Raw genomic sequence first — 23,743 nt, forward strand, 5'->3', positions numbered from 1 at the left:
ATGGAGTTCTTGTTCGCCCGAAATCTACTTATTTGAACTGTCATAATCCTAACAAATATAGGCCTATTTTTTCTAACTTTCTTTTTCATTATTGAGAGTAGAACTTAAACTAGGGCACTTTCAGCATTAAGTGTAGTAAACCAAGCAGTTTAGTGATTAGGACACCTTTAATGGCTCCAGGCAAACCTCATGATTGCATGTCAATCCATGTGCTGCACATTGCTGTAATGTTGTCCAGATTTGCATCTATACTTTTCAATTGATTATGAACCACGTCGGCGCTAAACTTGGCCTTGGCCAACCATCCAAAGCTCTTGATGCCTTCATATGACTAATAAGTCCGCGAACATCATCATCATTGTCATCATCATTATTGTTGTTGTTGTTACAAGTAAACCCAGCAGTTAGTCGCCGACTTCTGCTTCGCACTTGTAGGCTCAAAGCTGCCTTTCCAAGGAAATTCTGTTGAGACATAACACCTAAATTGTTAACCATCTAAATTTTTCATATTTCTTTGAAACCCTAGTCTTGCTAAAAGTGGTAGGTCCTACCTATTTTTCCTGATTATGTCAACATCTAAAGTTTCATCTAAAGGAAATCACCTCTTCCGCTAAGACTCGATCTCTTCATAATAAATAAAGTTAAATAATCTAAAGTAAATCACATCTAAAGAGTTCAACATGAGAAAAAGTTAAATTGCTTCTTCTATGAACCCAACATAGCACCGGTTTTATTAGACAAAAAATTTGTCTATAAAAGGTTTTCCTGGGAAACCTTGAAGGGCCTTGAATGATTTGTTATTCCTTGGCCATTTCAAAGGGGAAGCCGACTTTGACAGTATATTGGGTTCACCCCATGGGTATGCCAGGTAAATCTCTTTGAAGCTGTTGGGGCAAGCACAAACTAAACTCGTATAATACAAAGTAAAATCCTTTAAACACATATGGTTCTAGTTACCAAGCTCATATGCGTTGAATAATCCGTCCAATAAAAAAGTTTATACAAGTCAAACAGTACCTGTTGGCGGTCTATGGGACGGAACGAGCTCTTTTGGAACCAAGCCCACAACATGTGGAATGGAAGTAACAATATAATTCAAATCAGTCAACCTGCAATCTCATAATCTGAGTGAACAGGGCCAAAATGAACACAGCTTGCCTCAATCTCAAACCTTCTTACACACTTGGTTGCGTCGGAAGGTCAAAACTTTGAAATTCAAGGTCAGGAGGCTGATCTCCATGCATGTCCCTCGCCTTAAGAGCATAACGCATGGGAGATTTTATCAGTTAGCATGAAGGATCGACCAGTAGTAGTTTGACGAAACTCAGAGCGACTTCCTTCATTGTCCAATTTACTATTTATCCAAAAACAAAAGTGCCTTGTATCATTGTATGAAATCGAAAGCATGATCATAATCAGCAGGCCAGACAAACGGCGTTGGCTCATGAAGGAGCCATGACCTACTCTGCTCATCAAAAGAGAGAAACCTGAATGCACAGTGGGAAATGATCTTGTAATCCTAGGGAGTAAATCGTTTTATAGAAGACAAACAAATAATTATCAAGAAATATCTGATGCGCATTTACCAGTTTTTTTCATGAAATCAGAATTTGCTTGCACAGTGGGCAAGAAATTGTTAACTAAAGGAGGGAGAGAGGTTACACATTCTCATTACAAGAGTAGATTTTGAATTAATACTTTGGTTTTTCTTTTTTTTTTAATCAGCAAAACCAAGAAGATTCAGATGGGAAAGCTTATCCCTTCACCAAAATTTGCATTTTACAGATGTCCTAATGGCTGCTCACCTTCCTACATCCTCAAACATGGTACAGTGGGAGCAGTCGCCGACTCAAAACCTATGAAAGAACTGCCTTGATCTTTGCTTTCTGGTCTTCTGTGAGCGAAGTTGGGAACAGAACCTCAAATGTAATGTACAAGTCGCCTTTCTTTGAGCTCATATACAAAGGCATGCCTTCCCCTTTGAATCTCCTAACTTCTTTTGGTCTCGTTATTCCCTGAAAAATTACCACAAACTTTTTACACTCAACATAAAAATCCAACCAAGTCCCAAGTGGGACAACACATTTGTTATATCTCCGACGGAAAACTACTCTTAGTTCTGTGCAGACCTGAAGTCTCGATGTTGGATCTAACTGTCCAACACTGGACTTGACTCAAAAGGTCAGGAACATTAGCTAGGTATTCAAGGACCTTTTTATCTCATTCCTGTTCTAGAGAGCGGGCCGATCAAGTTCTAGCCTCAGGAACCATATTGAAATCTGGGCTCCAGACAGCTTGTGGGTTCAAGTAGTTTATCACAACAGTGATCAAATTAGCAGAGCATGCTAAATAGCACTTAGATGGCACATATGAGCACACCTTTGTTCCGATGTCTACTGGGTGTTCATCCAAGTGCATGATGGTCTTCTGGAAGCCAACGAGAGCTTGAACCTGATTCATTGAGAAGCAATAACCAAGATCAGAAAACCAACAAGACAATTACAGTGATCAAAATAACAGAAGACAACCGGACATGCAGAGGAAGCGAATTGAACAAGATCAAAGCAGTCCTATAACTCAATAAAGGCAAATATGTATATTCGCGTCATTAACTTCAAAGTTTCAAACATGGACCCGGCTAAAAGCAACAGTTTTTTATATTTGAAGTGACTAATCAATAGAACCCAGCAAGACATCTCACAGAAACAGCAGTCTATTTAACAAATTAACTCCAATGCCCAGTCAGCATGCAGATCATGCAAAGTAATAGCTTTAACTTGATAACTCAACCTTTTTTTTCCACTGGGAAATTAATTATAATAGCACATCATTGAAGAATGTCAGAATACACACACAGTCTCTTTATTGTTTTCTTCATCTAATTTCAATTTTTACTGGCCAAATTAGATTTCATTTTTTCTGAGGGTCTGTACATCAAAGTGAGTCAATATTTTTTGAATTATTTTATATACACTGAACACACATTCTTGAGATATTTGCCCAAACTGGTGGACAAGCCGAAAAGATATAGAGAAACAAAACAACCTAACATGTTCATCAACTATAAATTGAAAACTTACAACTAGGGCTACAGATAAGAGAACAAGAAAAGTCTGCTTGCAAACGCTAGAAATGCATAATTGTTTTAACAAACATCAAGATTGTTCTGTCGGCCTATTATATAAAATAAAGTGCTTCACATGGTGGAGTCATAGTCTCATGCACTTGTCACTTTTAACATCAACCAGTGAGGTCATTAAGCTATGGATGCTATCAGGTTCTTCATAGTAGCGCATAAAAATCTTCCAAATTGTGAAATTTTCATTATATCAGGGATAGCACAAGCTTCATGATATTATCACAAAAAGAACACCCACAATAATTTCATGATATCCAAACTCCAAAGGTCCTATTTCATTTATTAAATATATATGTTATCAGTCATTACGTTTTAAAACCTTCTGAATTTTTTCTAGGAAAAAGAATCTCTTCTTTATGTTATTCATGCAAAAACTTGGTGATATCCCATTTTCTATTGTCCTTCTGAATTACATTTTGTCTTTTTAACGATCAGTTTTTTCCTGACAGAAAACCATCTAAGAGAAATTTTGATAAAGAGTATGAGTCATTAACGAGAAACACACCACATTATACCAGACAAGCAACAAATTCCAATTGGTCCACTTGAACCAGTCCATGTAGGGAACATACTTTTATTCAAGGAAAAAAGGAAAAATACCACAAAAGATACATACCAGCGTAATCGTGACAGTCATATGCAGGTCATCGCCTTCTCTTCTGAAACGATCATGTGGTGCAGTTTGAATCCTAAACTGTACATATAGACAAGAATCGGAATCACCAATCAATGAAGATCGAAGAGCAGCTGTACGCTGGCAAGAGATGAGCAAAACCAACCTTGAGATCACCAACTTCACCGTCTATTATAGGCTCACCATCCTCATAAAACACAATCTCCTGTAAGAGGACCAGAGTTCCCAGTCATTAGCTAGTGCAATATGGTGACAGATTCCAACATAAGATAAGTTGCAAAATCATTAATTTATTAGAAAAAAAAGAATCTGGGTGTGAGCTGTAACTTTTACCATCCCTGCATGTCCAAAGAATCAACCTCAGACTAACTGATGGAGTTGGCTAACTAACGGCATTCAGGTGAAATAACACAACCCATGTAGGAACAGATTGCTGATAGACTGAAGTGCAATGACTATCTTTGGCCCTATGTCACATAGGTACGGGTACGGACCATTTTCAAAAAATTTGGGTGCGGGTGTGGGGTACGGCCGTACACACATGCGGACATATATATATATATATGTGTGTGTGTGTGTGTGTGTGTGTGTGTCAAAAAATTTGAAAATGAATAACATATTCACAAAACACAAACGAAGATCACTTCTATTGTCTTCTTGCTTTCCTATTATACAATTATGTTCTTAGTTATCCACAATGCTTCAACTTTTTCCATGTTTAGACGTCTTTCTTAATATAGAACTTGCTCTGCTGGAATCAAAATTCTGGAATGTTAATTCCAGAATGTTGATTCTGGAATTGATGGAATCGGAAGTACAACGCAAGATTACAAAACTGATTCGTGTCTGCTTAAATGGTTTGGATTCGTGGAAGCCTATTTCTGTGTTTGGGCATGGAAAGGTCAAAATTGGAATTAAAATATTGATTGAAAACTTTAAAGGTCATGAGTTATTCGTGTAAAATTTTATAAAGGATTTAACAATGTTTAAAAAAATTCTAAAAATAGCAAACATCGAGGTAATTTTTTTAAATAGGACGCCACACTATTTTAAAAATTTGTAAAAAGCAGTAGGGTGGACATGAAATTTTTTATAAACAGCTATTAAAGCCATTAGGATTCACTTTCTTTTTTCCTTTTTCATTTTTTTCTCTCTTTTCCCCACATTCTCTCTTCCTGTGACTATGTCGGAGAGGAATTGACTTTAAAAATTTGAATTTGTTTCCCTGGGCTACAGTAGATTTTCCAGGGGAGTAAACACACCTAACTTTTCAAGTCAAGACAACATTATAGACCGGTTCCATGTTATTGTCCTTTTATACCTATTCATTCACAAATATCATTAATTTTTTCCCCCATAAAGGGAAAATAAAACAATGAAAAATTCATGATATTTTGAAATGATGCAAGATGAAAGCATAACCAAAATTTTGTAATTGGACCCAATTAGAATTTTTAGTATTTGTAAATGGATCCAGATCCGCAGTCCATCCCTTTCTCTATATAAGGAGGCGTTGGATCATTTTGTAGTTAGTCAATCAGTTGAAAGAAATGAAGTGTTTGTTAGTTTTTTTATGTTCTTCTTGTTCCTTTGATCGTTTGCTTGAGTTTTAGTTAGTTTTAGTTTAGTTTTAGTTTAGTCTTGAAAGCAGTTGGATTTAGATTCCTTAATCTTCATTTTTATTGCATCAATTGGTATCAGAGTGAGACTTTACGTTCATGAGAGACCAAGTTCAGCAAACCTTGTTGTCACCCCTACAGTGTGTTCCTACCCTGCACATGGCTGCAAAAGATAAGAAAAAGGCAAAGGGTTCTGCTGCTACAGAAAAAAGGGTTGCAGAGTTTGCATTGAACGCAAACGAAGAAAATCCAACAGAAATCGTGCAGTCTGAAGAAGAAAATCAAGAAAACTTACAGCAGACTGTAGCAAAGCACGGATTTGAAATCACCCGCATGAGACAGGATCTTGCTCTCATAACCAGAAGCATTGATGAAATCAGAGGAATGCTCTGCTTGGTTTTGCAGAACGCGCAGAATAAAGATGAAAATCTGCAGGCGTTTCCTGCTGCAAACTATACTCCCAACATCTGTGCATTGGGAGTGGACGGAGGTGAGCAGTCACGAGGAAGCATTGGGAGTTTGAGGGAAACAGGAGCCACGTCTGATGGGAGTCCTGCCGGAGCTCTGTCACTGGCCGTCGAACCTCACCCAGCGTTGAGACTCCTCACCGGAGTTCCCGTCTGGGGCGTCTTCCTCCCATCGTCAGGCAGGAACGACGACCATGGGGTTGTCCCTGCCCACCAGTCGGCAAACGCTGGTACTCTGCTCAGCGAAAGGAATGTCGGCGGGTCTTCCCGCCACATTGGGTGGGCAAGGGGAAGCGCAGAGGGCATCACTGTTTCCGTTGAGCTAGCGGCAATGCAAGGAACGTCGCCAGCAATATCGCCAGCAGTTCTCCAACCGGAGGAAAAGATCTGGTGGCACCTCTGCCCAACCGGCCGCCGCCCGTCCCCCTGCCTCCCACCGTCGCACTGCCTCCCGCGCAGTTCGTGGACCGAGGGAGAGTCGCCTTCCGTCGTTCACCCACCATCATTTCAGGTGGGGGGTGGTGGGCGCCCCTCCCCCTACCGCTGGTTTCCCCTCTTTCACTCAGACGAAAAGGGGGGAACTCCAGCTGCGCCTCGAGCTCGAGGGTTTGAGCTAGTTCTTTTGGGGACCGGTTGAAGCGGAACCGGGTTTTAGACCCTATTCGAACCTGTATCGCTCAGTCTCCAGGTTCAAGAATTGGAATCCAAACCCAATCTCACTTCTTCCACTTTCTTTAGCTAGATCCGATGCAGGGTCGTTCCAGAACCAAGTCCAAGCTCGTGTTCCTTCTCCGAAGCCACCGCCTAAGCCGCCACCTTGATCATCTTTAGAAGAAGTTGGGGACCACCAACCAGGGGAGCGGCGGGTCTTTTTTTGTTCAGCAGATCCAAACCTTATTCAAACCCTCTAAGGTGAAGAATCATTTTGGCAGAATGAAAGATTTAGACTCGTCGAGGGCGACTCTTCTCCAACTAGGAGAGTCTAATGCAAGATGAAAGCATAACCAAAATTTTGTAATTGGACCCAATTAGAATTTTTAGTATTTGTAAATGGATCCAGATCGGCAGTCCATCCCTTTCTCTATATAAGGGGGCGTTGGATCATTTTGTAGTCAGTCAATCAGTTGAAAGAAATAAAGTGTTTGTTAGTTTTCTTATGTTCTTCTTGTTCCTTTAATCGTTTGCTTGAGTTTTAGTTAGTTTTAGTTTTAGTTAGTTTTAGTTTAGTTTTAGTTTATCCTTGAATGCAGTTGGACTTAGATTCCTTAATCTTCATTCTTATTGCATCAATATCTCAAATTTGTCGATATTGCTTTTAATTTTAAACAACTTTTCTGGATTTTGATCAATGTCTCTATAAGAAAGTCAACTCAAATGTTCAAAAACCTTCAAGATCATATTGAAATGAGTGCTTTCTGAAAGAAGAGAATGGATGGTCATTGGAATTGTCATTGAATGGTTCTTGATACTGAAGGTCACTTAACTGATTTAGGTCTGACAAATCATTCAAAGTGCTGACCAATTGCCATTACTCTTTACATTTTCTTTAAAAATTTTGAATTCGCAATACTTTTTCCAAGAAAAATAACTTTCTCGTATGGTACATGAGAAAAAATTGCCAATGAAACCTGAGATCAACATTTGTGACAATGCTCCTATTACACCTAGTATATTATTTTTCTACCTATTATATTTTTTTAAAAAAAATTGAAACACCAAAAGCTCAATACAAGCAGTATAATTCCTAGAAGCTTCATTTCTTTGTTGCTGGTATTGGAGCAGGAGAGAGAGGAAGAGAATTTAAAATGGGTGGTCTTCTAAACAATTGTATAACAAACGCAAAACTATGATTGCCACATTGAACATGAACGCAACAAATCAATAAATTTTCCTTTTGTAGCATGAGAAGTTACAACATATGAAGTAAGAAAACCTACTTGTCCATCTTGCATTCCCTTTTCAATATCGACAGTGACAAAGTATCCTTCTCGCTCATATTTTACATTGGGGCACTTCTCACAAACCTGAAACACATAATATTTATCAATTTGTTAATCAAGGCAAAATTCAAGCTATGAACAACCAGGCGTAAGGTCAGAAAGCAAGGAAATTATTTTTTAAAAAATAACTGCACATGTGTATTGTACTAAAACTCCAATAAGAGATTTACTTGGTGAATGCTTAGGGGTGTTGGTAAACAATATTTTCACAGCAGAACCATACAAAGCCTATTACCACCATACGTTATGCTTGCTAAAAAAAGAGAAAATACAAACGTCTGTAGTAGGACAATTGCCCCATGGTTCATGGGGTTTTGAGCTTTTAAATACTTGGGTTCTACTGTTACAGAAGATAACATTGAGAAAGAAGTTTGATATGAAGAACGTGAGACTCAACAATTAACCCATTAATATTATACTAAAAAATTCATCATCATTTTAGTTGATTTTTTTTTGTTTTTGTTTTCACATGATATTTAAAACAAAAGGCATGGAGTATAGTCCAGCTATTTGACAAATACTAAAAGAAGGTGGTCAAACTATCAAAGAGAAAAGCATATAAGTTTGATTGCAAGTGAAGAATAATGAATTCAAAGCCAGACAATAGGATTAACTGGAAACTCCAATATGAGCAGCCCACACAGATAATGATGGTTTTTCTTAAGAACAATAATCATTTTTTTCAAAGAACAACGTGGAGAAATCTGTACCTGCTCTGTGATCTGCTGGAACATTCCAGGGCCAATTTGTTTGTGATAGACCTCATTTCTGCAGTTACATTTTCTCTTGCCAGGGGCTGGCTTCAGCACATTTTTTTCTCTCCAAACCTGAAGAATTCAAAATGCATAATATGTTAGTCTTAGAGCATTAGAATCTTAAAGGTCAAATTCACCAAAAAAATTGAAAAGGATGTAGCCTACTTTTAATGTGCCACCCATGTACAGATCTTCTAACGTTGCATGCAATTCCACAATCACATCATCCCCTTTCACAATCTTTTCTTCCTCCTCTTGCATCCCACCACCAAAGAATCTAAAAAGCAAAAACAGTTACACAGAACGGTCGTCATGAAAAACGTTGACTAATAAGCTGAAGCACCAAATGAAAAAGGGTAGGATGTAACGTGATCATACTCAGGTTTAAACATAACGGGTTAGACAAGTCAAGTCGTCACGACAAGACCACTTAAGCTAAGCAATTGAAGCTATATTGGAGGAGGATATGGGAAGAGAATCTGGTTCAGTTTGATCATTGTTCTGACTCCTCGCAGTTCTCTTAATTGTATTGGTATATACCTCACATAAGTTTCCAATATAAAATAACTCACTTTGTATGTATACAGGAAAAGTAAAACAAAATACAGTGAAAACCAAGAGCCTTCAGTATTAAACTCTTTAACTTTCTAAACTTCTACGTATCAAGACCAACACCTTAACCAGGTGGCGGAATTCTCTTATTGGATCTTTCAGCGATACGTCCCTCCAACCCAAAAAAAAAATAGCCGTCCCTTCGGAACAAGGTTGAGCTCACGAACCAAACCACGTCCAAATATGGAGTAAGTCAGCAACAGTTTCTATTAATTCACAAAATAATCTGTTTATTTCGATTGAGCTGAGAGTAAAGAAGAACCATCTGTCTGTATTGTTCACTAAAAGCCTAGATTTCTCTGACATGGCCATATAGCTTCTGGTCGATTCTAAAGAATCTAAACAAAGAATTCTGGGGGAAAATAATTTCCGCGTGCAATACTTAAACAACATTAGCAATAAAGGACATGCATCATGGAGTTCAATAAACAGAAGTTAAGACATACTGGCTAAATATGTCCTGGAAGCTCCCCCCACCCCTTCCGCCACCAGCCGCACTTTGTTTGAGACCCTCCTCGCCATATCTGTCATAGATTTCTCTCTTCTCTCGATCCGTCAGGACCTCATATGCTGACAAACCACAGGAAAACATAAGCAATTAAGACTTGGCTTATCCCCAATCTTACCATCCCATTTGCATCAAGCAACACAAACAAATAACTAGTAAGTAAAACGGTAACTACCATTATTGATTTCTGCGAATCTCTTGTTGGCCTCCTCGTTCCCTGGATTTTTGTCTGGATGGTACTTCAGCGCAAGCTTCCGGTAGGCGCGCTTGATTTGCTCCTCGGACGCCCCCCGCGGAACTTGCAACACATCATAATAACTCTTCCTGCGACATTCAGCCCTCGAAATCAAGACACAGCCCTAGAAAACAGCCCAAATCTCACAAGCAAGGCCAAACGGAAACATAAAACGCTTACCCGGCAAATGACGAACAAGTAAACGCCAAAACGAATAGGAACGGCACAACCAGGAACTTCAACGCCCCCATCTCTTCAGCTCCAAGAGGCCAGAGCCAAAGATTCCCAAATTAAGCCTCGCAGAATCCAAAGAAAACGCAGAAAGTACAACAGCTAGATCGATAGAAAGATTCGTAGAGTTGTGTACAATGCGAGCGAAAGATGGACGGATGGACGGATCGACCGATCGCTAAGTAGCGGAATCACGAAAGAGATGCTGACAGTTGCAGAGAACAGGAATAGGAAGACGAAGAGGAAGGAGAGAGAGACGGTGGTTTGGAGGCAGAGAGGGCTTAAATATGGGCTGAAGAATGGGCGTTGCTCTCTTTTGCGGATGACGTGTCTTCCTTCGAGCTCGACCAATTAGGGATGCTTATTTCGTTATAACAACCAATTAACATCTGCCACGTGGAAGAAACGTTTGCTGACTCAGCTCCCATGAAACTGTGACTTAGTCGATACGGCGGGTCCTGGATCGGGTCTAGTGGACCCCGTATTGTTGTCCCAAAATTAAAAGAAAAACCACACCCAAGTCAAGTCCATAGATCTAAACAGCCCCAAGTATCAAATCTGACCTTAGATCTTGTGAGATATTGAATAAGAGATCCAAGATTTGTGGATTTCATGTTCACTGAAGGGAAGGGGCGCTTCATAATCTCTGATTTGAGATCTTCATGATTTCAAAATCATGGATTTAAGATCTGACTCTCTCCCTCTGATTTCAAATTTGAAACTTTCTCAATGTAAAGAAGTAAAATAACAGGGTGTTTCATTGATCCTGATCTAAAATTCTCATAATATGATCAGACTCTCCTCTTTCCAATCTTAATAAATCTGACATTTTTCCAATGTAAAGAGGTAAAATAAAGATTAAACTGAGGATAGTAAGTTTGACATGAGACCATTAGTTTGATAAACCATAGATTTTGTCATGGATCTTTCGCCGCGTTAGCAAAAATACGCTACATCAGATCCCCAGATTTTAAATCTACAGCAAAAAACAAATGTCTCGTTTAAGATCTTTAGTGCATATCTTAATTTTGATCTAAAATCCATGAACCATATATTTTACCTGACATATCAGATTCAAGTTAGATACACAGATTTAAAATCAAGAGTAATCAAACGCTCTTCAAAGCTTAAATCCATAGATCTCAACCTAAAGGGAGAGTCGAGGGCTTGAAGTCCTCTGCAACTGAGAAAAAGATGGCAACTTTTCAAAAGAAAGGAAAAAACTAACAGATCAATCCACTGATGCCTTGAAAAAGAACCCCAAACACATCGAATTTGTCGCCTTTTAACTAAAGAACAAAGGCATAACAAATAATCTATAAGAATCAGAACATAAATTGTCGAATCAAACCACATAATGAATCAGAAATAATGAAATCAATACAACCAACAGTGAAGAAGAAACCAACCACCAAGAGGAAACAACAGAATGAAATTTGTTCAAATTTGACAATAAAAACAAGAAGATCTCTTGTCTAAACAAAAACTTGGGTATGGTAGGAAATCACATGGCTTACCATTGATGTAGAGATTTTACCATTAAAAAACAATAACCGCGGGAGAATCACCAATGGCTGATGCAACAATAGTTGATAAATTTACAGTGATTTTTAAATTTTTAATCATTCAACAACATCTGTCATTCCACATATTTGAATTCTCATACATATATGTATATAATTTTGAAACTAAGACAAATAAGAGGAGCGTTGCATCAAAAAAAAAAAAAAAAAACTTTTGATAATATTGTGAATCTCATTTATATGTTACGTCAACGAGCTTAATTAAGTGTTTCAATCCGAAGTGGACTTGCTTAATAAACGAGAAGAGATGGAGGAGAGTCTTACTTGCCAGTGTCTCTTCGAGTTGGATCCAGATCTGTAGGTCCACAACTTCGCGGCCCGACACCGCTTGCTCGTGCGAGACAGCATTGTGTGCGGAAGGAGGGGCCTCGATAAATCGTCGATGGCGATTCCCCTGTCGTCCATCGCAGCACGAAAACCACGAAGATCAAAAGGGCGAGAGGTTCGATTTTTAGCTTCTCTCTCTCTCTCTCTCGCTCGCTCAGGAGAGTCGCGATTCCACAACGTGAACTAGAGAAGCGTAGAATTGATTGCTCTGATTTTTTGGCGCCCTTTTTCATTTCCTGCTCTCCTGGTTAGGGCTTCCGACGGATTTCAGCGTTTTTGGAACTCTCATTCTGCTTGTGATTGATTCCTAGACTCTCCAACCCTTGTCTATCTCTTATATATACTCTGTTCTGTTTGGGCAGAACACTTCAAGCGGAGAGCGACTATTTGTAATATTTCACTTATCGTGAAAGCAAAATCAAATACGTTCAGCTGAAAATCAGAACTTTTTGATGGCTCATTCTGCTAGCAACGTGAGTTCCTTCTTTTTATCTGTCGAAATATTAACGAATTTGTGAATATAAACGCGTGCCATCTTGATGCTGGCTCTATGTTTGTGGATGTTGTTGTCAATGGGCACCATCTGTGGCTGGTTTTGGGTGCAGACCGTGGGTGTGGATAATACCCACAGAAGAAAATGGAACAGAGAGGAGTATTTGGAGCGAGCTCGTGAACGCGAGTTGCAGGTGAGGTGGGTCGACGCCTGTATGGTTGAATTTGACAAGAGTTATTGTTGTTCTTCCTGTTATTTCCGGATTCTTGTTAATTTGCTTGTTTTTTGGTTTTGCTAATCGTGTATAGGAAGAAGAAGGCCATTTTAAGCAGAAAGGCAAGTTGTTTCACTCTCCTATCTAATTTTGAAGGGTAGAAATGCAGTTTCGGTTTGTCAGGTCGAGAGAAGGGAGTCTTGAAATATATGAAGATAGTGATTTTAGCATTACTAAAATTTGGTTTGGAATTGGATGTATTCAGCAAAGGCTCCTCCTGTGCAAAGAAAACCGCTGAAACACAGGGACTATGAAGTTGACCTGGATTCTCGTTTGGGGAAGACTCAGGTTAGTGCTGAATCTGCTGATCGTTTCTTTTTGCGTTCCATTTCATCTCTCTAACTTTCTGTTTTTTTGGTTAGTGTTTGTTACATTGTAATTGGCATGGTAACTCCATGCTGGAAGAAGTGGGACTGGCTTCATGCAAGTTAGACTATTTTGAAACTTTTAATATGGGATATGGAAAGTTAGACTACTTTGCAACTTTTAATATGGGATATGGATTAACGTGACCTGTCTCCAACTATTGATTTGATAGCAGGATATATGATAATGGTCATACTTGATATGGACCAATTCAGAATGTATTCTAAATAGGGCTACTTTACTGTTTAATTAACTTGCTTCACAGGGAAAGATGTTAATGGTTTCATATCCTTATAGGTTTTACTTGAATTTTCGGATGAAGTTAGGCCATGTAGTTGAGCATTTAGCTCCTAGCTGGTAGTCATATTGATCCAAAATTGCCGTCCTTCTTCTTTCTATTTAAATTTTAAGGCATCTTATTTTAGAGGAAGGAAGAAATAAAGCTCTTTACAAGTTCTGCTTGTTCCCTAATGAACATCAAACCAAGTTAGGAACATTTTCATGCATAGCATTCTATGCATGTCAATGATTATCTCTTGTGCCTTGTTGAATACATGCGGGCATTTTTCTTGACAAAGCATATTTAAGAAATCGTTACATGTCAAACAGATGTACTTTTTCCTGTAAGTGGTTGGTTTTTCTCTTGACCAAGAATGTGTACTGGAAATCATATTTCTTTTACTTATATGTATATGTTGAAATTTCTTTTTGTGCAGGTTGTCACTCCTGTTGCACCCCTAAGTCAGCAGGTATGTCTCCATTACATAATCTTGTCTTGTTATGCTACTTATCAACAACATTTATTTCTTTACAAATATTTCTGATGTTGATCAAGAGATTAAGAATTCGCCTCATTGTTGTTTCTTTGGGATGAAATTTTCCATTTTCCCATGGTTGTGGAGTCTAGATTGTCACATTGGAGCATAACAGATGGTTTTGATAGCGACGAAAAATCTTTCTGATCAAGTTCATGACCACATAACGCTCTGCATTTATTTGATGTTTTTGATGGATTTTGTGTTTGATGATGATTTTGATTTTTGTGATTTTAGGTGCCACAGCAACTTGTTTTGTATCAATCTGCCTGTAACAACTGTTTTACAGTAATTTTTATTTGTCCAACTGTTTTGGCTTACCTAGCTAAGAGGATTCATGCATCAAACTTCTGTGTAACTTTTTTGATGCCATGTGCTGCATGGAGATTGCATGTTTGAATTCCCACTTTTTATGAAACATTGGAGAATCTGTGGAAATCCAGTTCTCATTATTCCTAACCAACGTAAAGATGATGATGAGCATAAAGAGAAAAAGAGCTGAATAGAGAACAGGCTAACCAACAACTGTTAGAGTAGAATTTACCAAAGCCACCTTATGAGCTAACCACAGAGAGAGTTTTTATGTGACTGGCCTGACGAGTACTGTAACAGAGAGCAAAATTGATCTATTTGCATATTCCTTCTCCACGACAAGAGAAATTGGACTATGGCATCTGCCTGGACTTATTGCTTCCAAAAACTGACTATGTTCTGAGAGATAAGGCTGTCATCCTTTCACTTGGATGGCCTAGCTGTTGGAAAAATAAGAGCTGTGAACATAGAAACTGTTTGCAATAACCATTGGTAGAGTTCAAAATATATCAATCAAATTTGGAGGAATTGAAGAAATTACAGATTGGATCTTAAAAACCTAATATCTGAGACGACAAAAAGCATGTAAACAACACTTGGTCCAAGACCATATCTATGGTTGCTCAAATTGGTTTATTAAGCTATTTCAACTTTTTGATGAAAGATTTTTTTTCTATGATCATCTATCTTAATTTCTTTGCTTTGTGCAGGCAGGGTATTATTGTGATGTTTGTGAATGCATAGTAAAGGATTCTGCAAATTTCTTGGATCACATCAATGGAAAGAAACGTATGTTCCATGCATATGTTGATGGATTTGCACAATAAACCCTATCTGACTTTTTTTTTTCTCTGTGTTACTTTAGACCAACGTGCACTAGGAATGTCAATGCGGGTAGAACGTGCTTCTCTTCAACAGGTATGCTATTCTGAAAATTGTGAGGTTCTCCTGATTTGGTGTTAATTAGTGTTGATCCTTTGTTGACTCATAATCTGGATATAAACTACTCATCTGTATTATATGAAACGTTTGCCTTGGTTGAGGTTAAATTGTATCGCTGTTGGTTAGGTATTGTTCTGCTGAACGACATTGCATATTTTAGTTTGATTGTATTGTTTTGCCTGTTAATTGGGCAAATTGGTCTTGATGTCTCGGGACTCTAGCTGGTTCTTTCTCAGCAATGAAGAAGTAGCATGTGTCAATTTGCAAGTCAATCACTTGACCTGATCTTCCAGCTTTTAGGGTTTCCCCACTGTACTCAATGCTTACCTGGGTACTCCTCGGGTACGGTACGGGTACGGGTACGGCCCTGGGTACGGCCCTAGTCCAAAGTCCAAAGTTGTCCAGTTTTTGAGTTGAAAATTAAAAATCCCCCTCTTTTTTTGTTTCCTTTTTCACTCTAAACCTTTCTTGTACATAGTTCCTCACAACTTTTCATTTAAAATCTTCCATACAATGTTTCGAAAATCCATTCCTTCTCTATAACTTGACTCTTCGATAATAGTGTGAGCCATAACCAAAGCGATGTCAATATATCTTAAAAGCATGACCTATTGCTCCTTCTAATCTTGATGATGCGACGAAGAATCAAGAAAGCTGATATATTTGTATGTTAATTACTTCCATACTGCATTTTGTAAATATATTATTCATTTTGAAATTTTTTGACATATATATATATGTCTGCGTGTGTGTACGGCCGTACCCCCGCACCCAAATTTTTTGAAAATGGTCCGTACCAGTACCAGCACCGGTACCCGTACCCACACCCGTACCCGTACCTATGTGACATAGATGCTTACATTAATATGTCCAAATGTGCAGCCAAGCATTTCTGAAGTTAATGGCATATCTGCATGGTGATGTTAAATATATGTATAGGGTGAGCCAGGCCTGTATCCTTGGCAGCCCATGCTACAGCATTACCAAATATGATCTATTAAAAAGCTGATCTGGGAAAGGGTTCAAATACCAAGTCCAACCTAACCTACACGTACTGGGCTAGGTTGCCTGGCATCTTGGTCTGTCCTTGTTTATCTTCTGAGATGCACTGGCCATTGAGCCTTTTTGTAGGTTAAGGGGTGTGGAGGCCCCTTCTTGTTGTAGTGATTGATGGGGCCGTTGACACTATGAAGATCTTGTGTTTGTTTGAGTACTTGATACTTTTGAAGGCTTCTGGAGATCCCATCCATGGAAATGCCCAACCACCTGTAACAGTTCAGACTTTTCTTTTGAAATGACAAACATGCTTTCTTCTACTACTTCTTCAGTTACTTGCTCTTTAGTATGAAGCCTGAGAAATGTAGCCTGTAGTCCTGATTTTTCTGCTGTTGTTTTGGTGATACTGGTAGTGTTTTATGGTGTCATTGACTCTGATGCAATAAGTCATGCATTGCCATCATTTTCTGGAAGATCTAATTCCTCTTTGCTTGTTGGTTGCTCTTAGCAATCAGATGATTTGTATCTTCCAATGTTATAAAAAGCGTAGCGTATCGCGTATCGGTCAGGCCGACCTATACGCCGTATCGTAATGTATCGCAAACGTAGCGTATCGTAAAATTAAATTTTTAATTTTAAAAAATATTTAAAAAATCATTAAAAACTGAAAAAATAAACAAAAAATCAGAAATAAAGAAAAATGTATTCAAATATAAAAAGGATCATCATACATAAGGAACATTCATGTGTGTCAACAACACATTCAAAAATAAAAAATCAAATATTCAAAATAACATAATAAGCATCCATCACAATTTTAAACTTGAAAATTTTATAGAATCTTAGGATTTAGAGTCTTAAGACTTGGAGTTTTAGGACTTTTAGATTACATCGCAATTTTATAAGTTCAAAACATATAGTTATTATCTTTCATGATTCCACGATAATATCTCCCAAATTGATGAATCCTCGGTTATGTTTGATGAAAATGGGCAAAATCTCTCTCTCCTACGTCTATTGGAGTCTTTAAATACAAGAAGAGAAGGGGGGGGGGAGTGTTAAAGAATTTTGTGTTTTAACTCGTATCGTACGATACGGGGGTGTATCACCTGTATCGTACGATACGGGCGATACGCTTACGATACACGAGCGTATCGTGTATTGTAAGCGTACTGTATAGGTTTTCTAAACCTATACGATCTGTATCGTACGATACAGATAACATTGGTGTCTTCAACATCTTCAAATCTATGTTGGATTATGGTCCCTAAGTTGTTTCACTTGAAGTTGCACATCTTCTTTGGTAGTGCTTGTGGGACTTGTGTCACCAGTTCAACTGATCCAGTATATCACATGCCTCCAAGTTTCACATTCTTTTAACCTTAGCGCTGAAGTATCTGAACTTGTTTCAGAAGTTTTTGTGGCAGATGTTCCTATACCATGGTCTTCCAAGTTTTGTCTTTATCATCTGCTGACAAGTTTTAACTGTATTTCCAGGTTCAGGAAAGATTTGAATCCCTCAAGAAACGGAAAATTGGAGGAAGCTTTACTGAGCAAGGTAGTTTGTCCAGAATTGTTGTTTTGCGTCTGAATTTTCTGTGGTGAACTCATCCTAATATTTCTTTATTATTACTGTTATTGTTATTATTGGAACTTGTTAACTGACCTATATTGTATGATAGATTTGGATGCTAGAATATTGAAACAACAGCAAGAGGAAGAAGAAAGAAAGAGGGAACGCAGGGAAAGGAAGAAGGAAAAGAAAGTATGCATGATATGGCTTAGAAATTATAATAAATCATTGTGCATCCTTTATCGTGTAAAACTTTTAAGCTGTTACGTTGATTTTTTATTTTTTTTTGGATTTTAGAAGGAAAAGGCTGCAGAGGATGAACCTGAAGAGGATGCGGATATTGCAGCTATGATGGGATTTGGTGGCTTCCGGTCATCTAAGAAATCGTAAAAGTTACCAGATTGTGAAGTCGCAATGCTGTAATATTGAACTTGTTGAAATCAATTTTTGTTATTTGAAAAAAAATATTCCTCGTTTGGAAAGGTTGTGTTGATTAGTAATAGAAAAGTTGTCAGCCTATTAGCAGCCTGTCAAATTTTGTTCACTTTTTTTTTTTTCTGTACCTACTTTTTCCTGCTTAGGAAGACCGTTTATATTTTATATGGATTTTTCTTCGGATAGAAAACCATTCTTGGAGTGGAAGAACTGGCCATTTAACTTGCACTGCATACGATACTCCGTCGGTGTAAAGCTCTTGCGATGAACCTCTAGGAAATCAGTGCAAAACTGTGGTCATAGTGAAATCCTTCTTGCAGTTTATCTGATGTGGTTGGTAGAAAGAAGCCTATTTAGATATTTCAGTTGCTGGGCTTTCAGACCTGAGTGAAGAGAGAATCTGTATGATAGCTGGAGCTTATCCTAAATTAGGTAGTTCACATCTTTTTGCAGTGTCTTCAAGGTAGGAAGGTTTGATATTTCTTAACGAATAAATGCCATGCAAGAGTTAGGTCAGGGGCTGATATTCAGAATCCTTTCGGTGCTTGGTGGAAAGTCTCATTTCAAAGAAAATGAACACAAAGTGTGTTGGGGGTTGTCTTTGGAATATTTTGGTAGATTAGAAATGAGTCATTCTATTAATCATACCCATGATCGCAATAGAAAATCGAGCACGGGCTAGTCACAAAGAAAGAATTTTAGATCCAACATGGACTCCTGATCAGGTGGAATGAAATCAGATTCTGGCTGGAATTTGGTTTCTGTCCCAAGTCAGAAGAAGAATCTGTCTAAAATATTGTATAACATTCGAAATGCTTCGGTTGATAAGAGGACAAATCTCATTGTTTATTTAGCACCTGACTGATTAAGGAAACAGGTTCTCATTGAATCTGATAGAATCCTTGTTGAAGCGGCCCAAGTTTTTTAGGAAGTTTTATTCCGTAATCAGATGAAGTTAGCTCTAGCAATCATCCACCGACCCATCTTCCGCTTGGCCGGCCAGTTCAAAGCAACAAGTTCGGTAAAAAAAATGCATCCTTCTATACAACCTGTTAGTCCTGTACTTAAACCCAACTATAAATAATAATAATAATAATAAAAAACTCCTACTTACATGCATATGCACGATTGGTCGACAAACTTTGTGTTAAAGCCAAGGACGCGCTAAGAACCTCACCATAGATGAGCCCAGACTCAATCGCTGGGTGATGATCTATTGAGAAAGAATCCTAAGCTACATCAGGAGGATTAGCACTTGATCAATATCATATCCACCACACAATCCGTTTCAAGCTATTAATCTGCAATTCCAGATGGTATAAAGAGGAAGATCATTGTTAGTTACACCCATGCCAATCCTGACTAGTTTAAGTACAGTTCTCCCCATGGGTCACTATTCTCTGTTAAAGGTGAAATCATCATTATCGATACCTCAAGGGATCTGACGGAAACTGCAGCATGATCTAGCGCAAGTTCACAACCTCATTTATACTGAGGCAAATGTAATAGCTAGAAACATTGTTAAGAAAATATGTTTCAGTGAGAATAACAGTGTTTCACTTTAGGTTGTTGACTGCAGAAGGCGGCAATACAGTTGAATATTAACTGTACAAGATGCAAGCGAGCATGAGAGGCATTGTGAGATGCAACCGAGCATGAGAGAGGTAATCTGAAAAGGGAAGTGCCGATTGCTGAGATATTTTACTACTGGCGTAACAGGATGAAGTATAAGCAAACAACTCTCAGTCACACATGCATGTCAATCAATGGTCGCCAGTTTCTCCTCATCAACTTCAAAAGCTTTCCGGGCCTGCTTAAGCTCCTCATTCATGGAGAGCAGTTCTGTACATCTGTGGAGTTTAGGCGTGTCCTGCTCCAAAAAAAAAAAAAGAAAAAGAAAAAAAGTCATGTCACCTACTAAGATCGTATCTCAGAGAGTAACTGTTCAACTCAAGTCTAACTCATATACAAGGCAAGCACTGTAATGGCATTAAATGAAAAAATCAAGATTAACACAGAAAAAACTCATGCCTGTCATGTAAGGGTTAATCCATTTTAGAGGCAAAGCCACAAAACCAGTATACTCTCTTGGTTTTTATGCTCCCATTTATAAAACATGAAAGGGTGTTACAGTCTCACTTATAAGCATATTCTTGCAAGCATGGATAGAACATTACAGTCTAGTAGTTTCACAACACTTTAGATAATATAACTGCAACTTGAACTAATGATTTCCTCACTTGAAGGTAACAAAGACACAACGTGGCCTTCAAGGGAACTCAACTAGGTAATGTTTTCCCAGTGTGAAAAATTAGCCCATGGCACAACATTTTCTTAGGGAATTGATGCGCAGTCAAAGCCTTGTATAACAAAATGATAAAGATGGAAGACTACTGACCTTACGAATCAAAAACAAGAAATCCTCTGTCAAAAGTTTTCCTCTTTTTGATGCAACAACCTGGGCTTTATGCACCTGATATGTTACCGAAAGCATAAGCAGAGAGATGACCAGTTGAGAACACAATGCAAAAGAGAGCATAAATCTAATTTAGAGAACTTATTCAACTCTAGATTATTCGTTCCAACGGCACACATGATATTAATATGCCATGCAAGTTATATGGGCTTTATATGGTATAAGAGCAGGAAGTATAAACGATACTGCTTAATTTGAAGGAAAAATTCAGCATGAGAAAGGGTACCTGCAACTATCCTATAATGAGAAAGCAGATGCTTCCCCAAGGCAAATAAGTTGCCACGTCTGTAAAATCCAAGTAATAATGAAAATGAAGCTTAAAGCAAACCTGGTAGCAAACAAAATCTTACCATATCGGTGATATACTCAACAACTATGTCCTCAACTAGGGCAACAGTTTCTGGAAGGGGCTGCAGCCAATTAAATGTCAAAATCAGTTCATAGTTGCAAGAAATTACATAAGGAAACACTTAGAAACACCACAAGTAAAAGAGCCATTTTTTTACTGAAACTCATCATTATACATGTCCATACAATGACCATGAGGTATTCCACGCCCCGAAAACAAGAAACATGACAATAATCCTTAAAGTATGCAAAGACATCTTCGGCCAATGCATAGTAAACCAAGCACTTGACATGCCAATTTCAGCATCTGCCTATTGTGCTGGCTGCTTTTCATATTTGGTTTTGATTCAATTCAGAATTTTGAAGAAAAAATATGAAAACTAAATTTTTCATGAGAGAGAACCATACATTAGGATCATCCCCAAAGCCGTACATCATGTGCTGCACTGCAAAACAATTAACAGAACAATTCCATTTTGAATCACAGATAAAAGTATAGCAGACTATTCTCAAGCTATTAAATGATCACGCTTTTCCAAGTTGAAGTGAAATGATTCCATTCATAGATAAGAATAGGACAAGCTTCATCAAGATTCTCTTACAAAAATGTAATGACCCAACAATTTGATCATCACAATAAAGTTTGGAACAATGTACCGGAAAGAAAAAAGATCCACTAATATCTGACTTTCTACATGAACGATGGCCAGGTCCCAACCAAATATCTAGTCTAAATTAATCAGGTTAAAGTCTGGTAAAAGAAAGCTAGCTAAGGGATAAGATAGCATCTATAAGTATCATGTTTAACGATGTCTGATCAGATGCATAATATTTTGAAAAGACCATTGTTGTGGTTAGTTGGACAATAATTGTAGGATGAACACTTATCCATAATTTTCATACATGAAATGCATGACCACATGCATTTCACTTTTTGCCTAGTTTTTGCTACTTGTTATGCTAAATGTGCACCCATTCGGATTTTTTTCATTGCATATGTCATTTTCTCTAGGTATTTTGTTTCGTTTTCAGCTTCTCTTTGTAGATTGGTGCTTAAGCATAACCCTACCAAATTCTTATCTTATCTCTTCATGCAAACATGTTCATAAAGAGAAAATGAAGAAAAGGCCATCCAGTTTATTTTTTGGCAATTCCCTTACAATCATGTTATGCTTTCCGTGATTGGTTATGAAGTAAGAAACATAGTCTGCCTTAGTAACAGAATTACAGGCAGAAGTTGCAACCTGCGACCAAACACACATCTGACATGTTTCTTTACTTTCTCATTATCTCACCTACAGCAATAGCAAGCAAACACATGTAAAAGACAATAAGTTAGATAGCAATCAACTCACAGTCTTTTTGAAACATTCCTCGTTTTCTCTTGAAAGAAGCATCGGATGGCTGTGAGGTCCCGGCTGCCCTCGGTTTTGAGGGCGTTCCAGATGATGAAGCATGCATTTTTCTCAAAATTTTGTACGCTTCCCTGTATGAGCAAGAAGATTGCACTGAATACAAGTGAGTAAATGGACTAGAAATGAATGGATGGCAAAATCAAAATGGTCATATACATTGACCTCAACATAAACTTGCATCAAATTTCACACCAGATGTTTCTACACGGGCATCAACTTGAGCTCCAAAAATCAGAGGTTAAGAACCAACAGAAAATGATACATGTAACATTAAACGAACGCTCAGATGGGGAGCTTACGATCTTATTTGTAGAGGATCAGGTGAAGCACATTTGGGATCTCTCAGAGTAAGCGATTGAAACCTTATGAACGTAAACATGCTTAAAGTTAGAAAAAGCAGTTTTAATGGAAATACCCGACCGACCAACATCAAGATATTGCATAAAATCCAAACAACGATTCATTTGGTACAATCTCTTACCCAAAAGTTTTCTATTCCTCGCCGCCGTCACTAAGTAAACTCGTTCAACTCAAAATTTCAACACCTCAGATGAAAAAAGAGAAAAAGAACACTTCGGAACACTTGTTTTTACTACGGGAACCTCTAAACGAGATTCTAGTACCAAAACAGAAACTAGATATGCTGAAAAATCACGAAGATGGGTAAAGTTCACGATTTCAAGAACCTCGACCGATACGCGGCCGAACAGGCAACTCTGGAATCCAGTTTCCTAAAGGTCCCGAAAATCAATCTCGCCGGAGAAATCCGCAAAACCCAGCAAAAATAAAATAGGAACCAACCAAAACACAACCCCCAACAGTTCAGCTAATTCGAATTCCGAACCTCCCAGTATTCAGCATATCCCAGCTTTCCAAGATAAAAGATTTAAGAGAGGGAGGGAGAGAGTACCAGGTAGCCGGAGAAAGGCACAGGCGACAGAATCGGCGAACGGCGGTTATGCGCCACCGAACAGGGGATGGCTGCACGGAAGGGGTTCTGTGGAAGAGAGGGGGTTACCGAGTCATATGATCGGGACGAATTAGTTTCCGAAGGAGATTTGTGATCTCCACCGTTCCTGCTTTAGGATGCACGGTGATTAATCATGGGATCGATCCAAAGGTGTGAATAAGATCATTCAAACGATGTGAACACCATTGAAACGAATATATATTTTGCTTTATGGCAAG

At 38.3% G+C, this 23,743-nt stretch overlaps 3 protein-coding genes across 7 annotated transcripts; 1 reads left to right on the forward strand and 2 right to left on the reverse strand.

Moving 5' to 3' along the window:
- Positions 1–1,609: 1,609 nt before the first annotated feature.
- On the reverse strand, positions 1,610–10,470 carry LOC116255139 (dnaJ protein ERDJ3B). The gene is made up of 10 exons (XM_031630900.2): positions 10,150–10,470; positions 9,910–10,058; positions 9,673–9,796; positions 8,780–8,891; positions 8,570–8,686; positions 7,797–7,883; positions 3,919–3,978; positions 3,756–3,833; positions 2,380–2,451; positions 1,610–2,015 (listed from the first exon to the last, which is right to left on the reverse strand). Exons 1-10 carry the CDS (start codon positions 10,218–10,220, stop codon positions 1,857–1,859), a joined length of 1,029 nt encoding a protein of 342 aa, XP_031486760.1. The 5' UTR covers positions 10,221–10,470; the 3' UTR covers positions 1,610–1,856.
- A 1,622-nt stretch (positions 10,471–12,092) lies between these two features.
- LOC116253941 (uncharacterized) lies at positions 12,093–18,400 on the forward strand. 2 transcript variants are annotated; one of them, XM_031628944.2, is made up of 11 exons: positions 12,093–12,225; positions 12,473–12,583; positions 12,716–12,796; positions 12,912–12,939; positions 13,083–13,165; positions 13,960–13,992; positions 15,081–15,159; positions 15,236–15,288; positions 17,806–17,866; positions 17,991–18,073; positions 18,179–18,400. In XM_031628944.2, the coding sequence occupies exons 2-11, from the start codon at positions 12,563–12,565 to the stop codon at positions 18,269–18,271; spliced, it is 615 nt and encodes a 204-aa protein (XP_031484804.1). In that variant the 5' UTR covers positions 12,093–12,225; positions 12,473–12,562; the 3' UTR covers positions 18,272–18,400. The 2 variants fall into 2 exon arrangements, with proteins under 2 accessions (XP_031484804.1, XP_031484803.1); XM_031628943.2 differs by having other exon boundaries at positions 12,218–12,357.
- A 1,319-nt stretch (positions 18,401–19,719) lies between these two features.
- LOC116255318 (transcription initiation factor TFIID subunit 13) lies at positions 19,720–23,679 on the reverse strand. Of its 4 annotated transcripts, none has more exons than XM_031631121.2 (7): positions 23,466–23,679; positions 22,855–22,917; positions 22,496–22,648; positions 21,549–21,586; positions 21,143–21,202; positions 20,715–20,789; positions 19,802–20,186 (listed from the first exon to the last, which is right to left on the reverse strand). In XM_031631121.2, the coding sequence occupies exons 3-7, from the start codon at positions 22,599–22,601 to the stop codon at positions 20,076–20,078; spliced, it is 390 nt and encodes a 129-aa protein (XP_031486981.1). In that variant the 5' UTR covers positions 22,602–22,648; positions 22,855–22,917; positions 23,466–23,679; the 3' UTR covers positions 19,802–20,075. The 4 variants fall into 4 exon arrangements, with proteins under 4 accessions (XP_031486982.1, XP_031486981.1, XP_031486979.1 ...); XM_031631119.2 differs by having other exon boundaries at positions 22,496–22,626; positions 23,466–23,676; XM_031631120.2 differs by lacking the exon at positions 22,855–22,917 and having other exon boundaries at positions 22,496–22,626; positions 23,466–23,676.
- Positions 23,680–23,743: the final 64 nt, after the last annotated feature.

This window comes from Nymphaea colorata, chromosome 5, assembly GCF_008831285.2.
Source record: "Nymphaea colorata isolate Beijing-Zhang1983 chromosome 5, ASM883128v2, whole genome shotgun sequence".
Taxonomy (NCBI): Eukaryota; Viridiplantae; Streptophyta; class Magnoliopsida; order Nymphaeales; family Nymphaeaceae; genus Nymphaea; species Nymphaea colorata.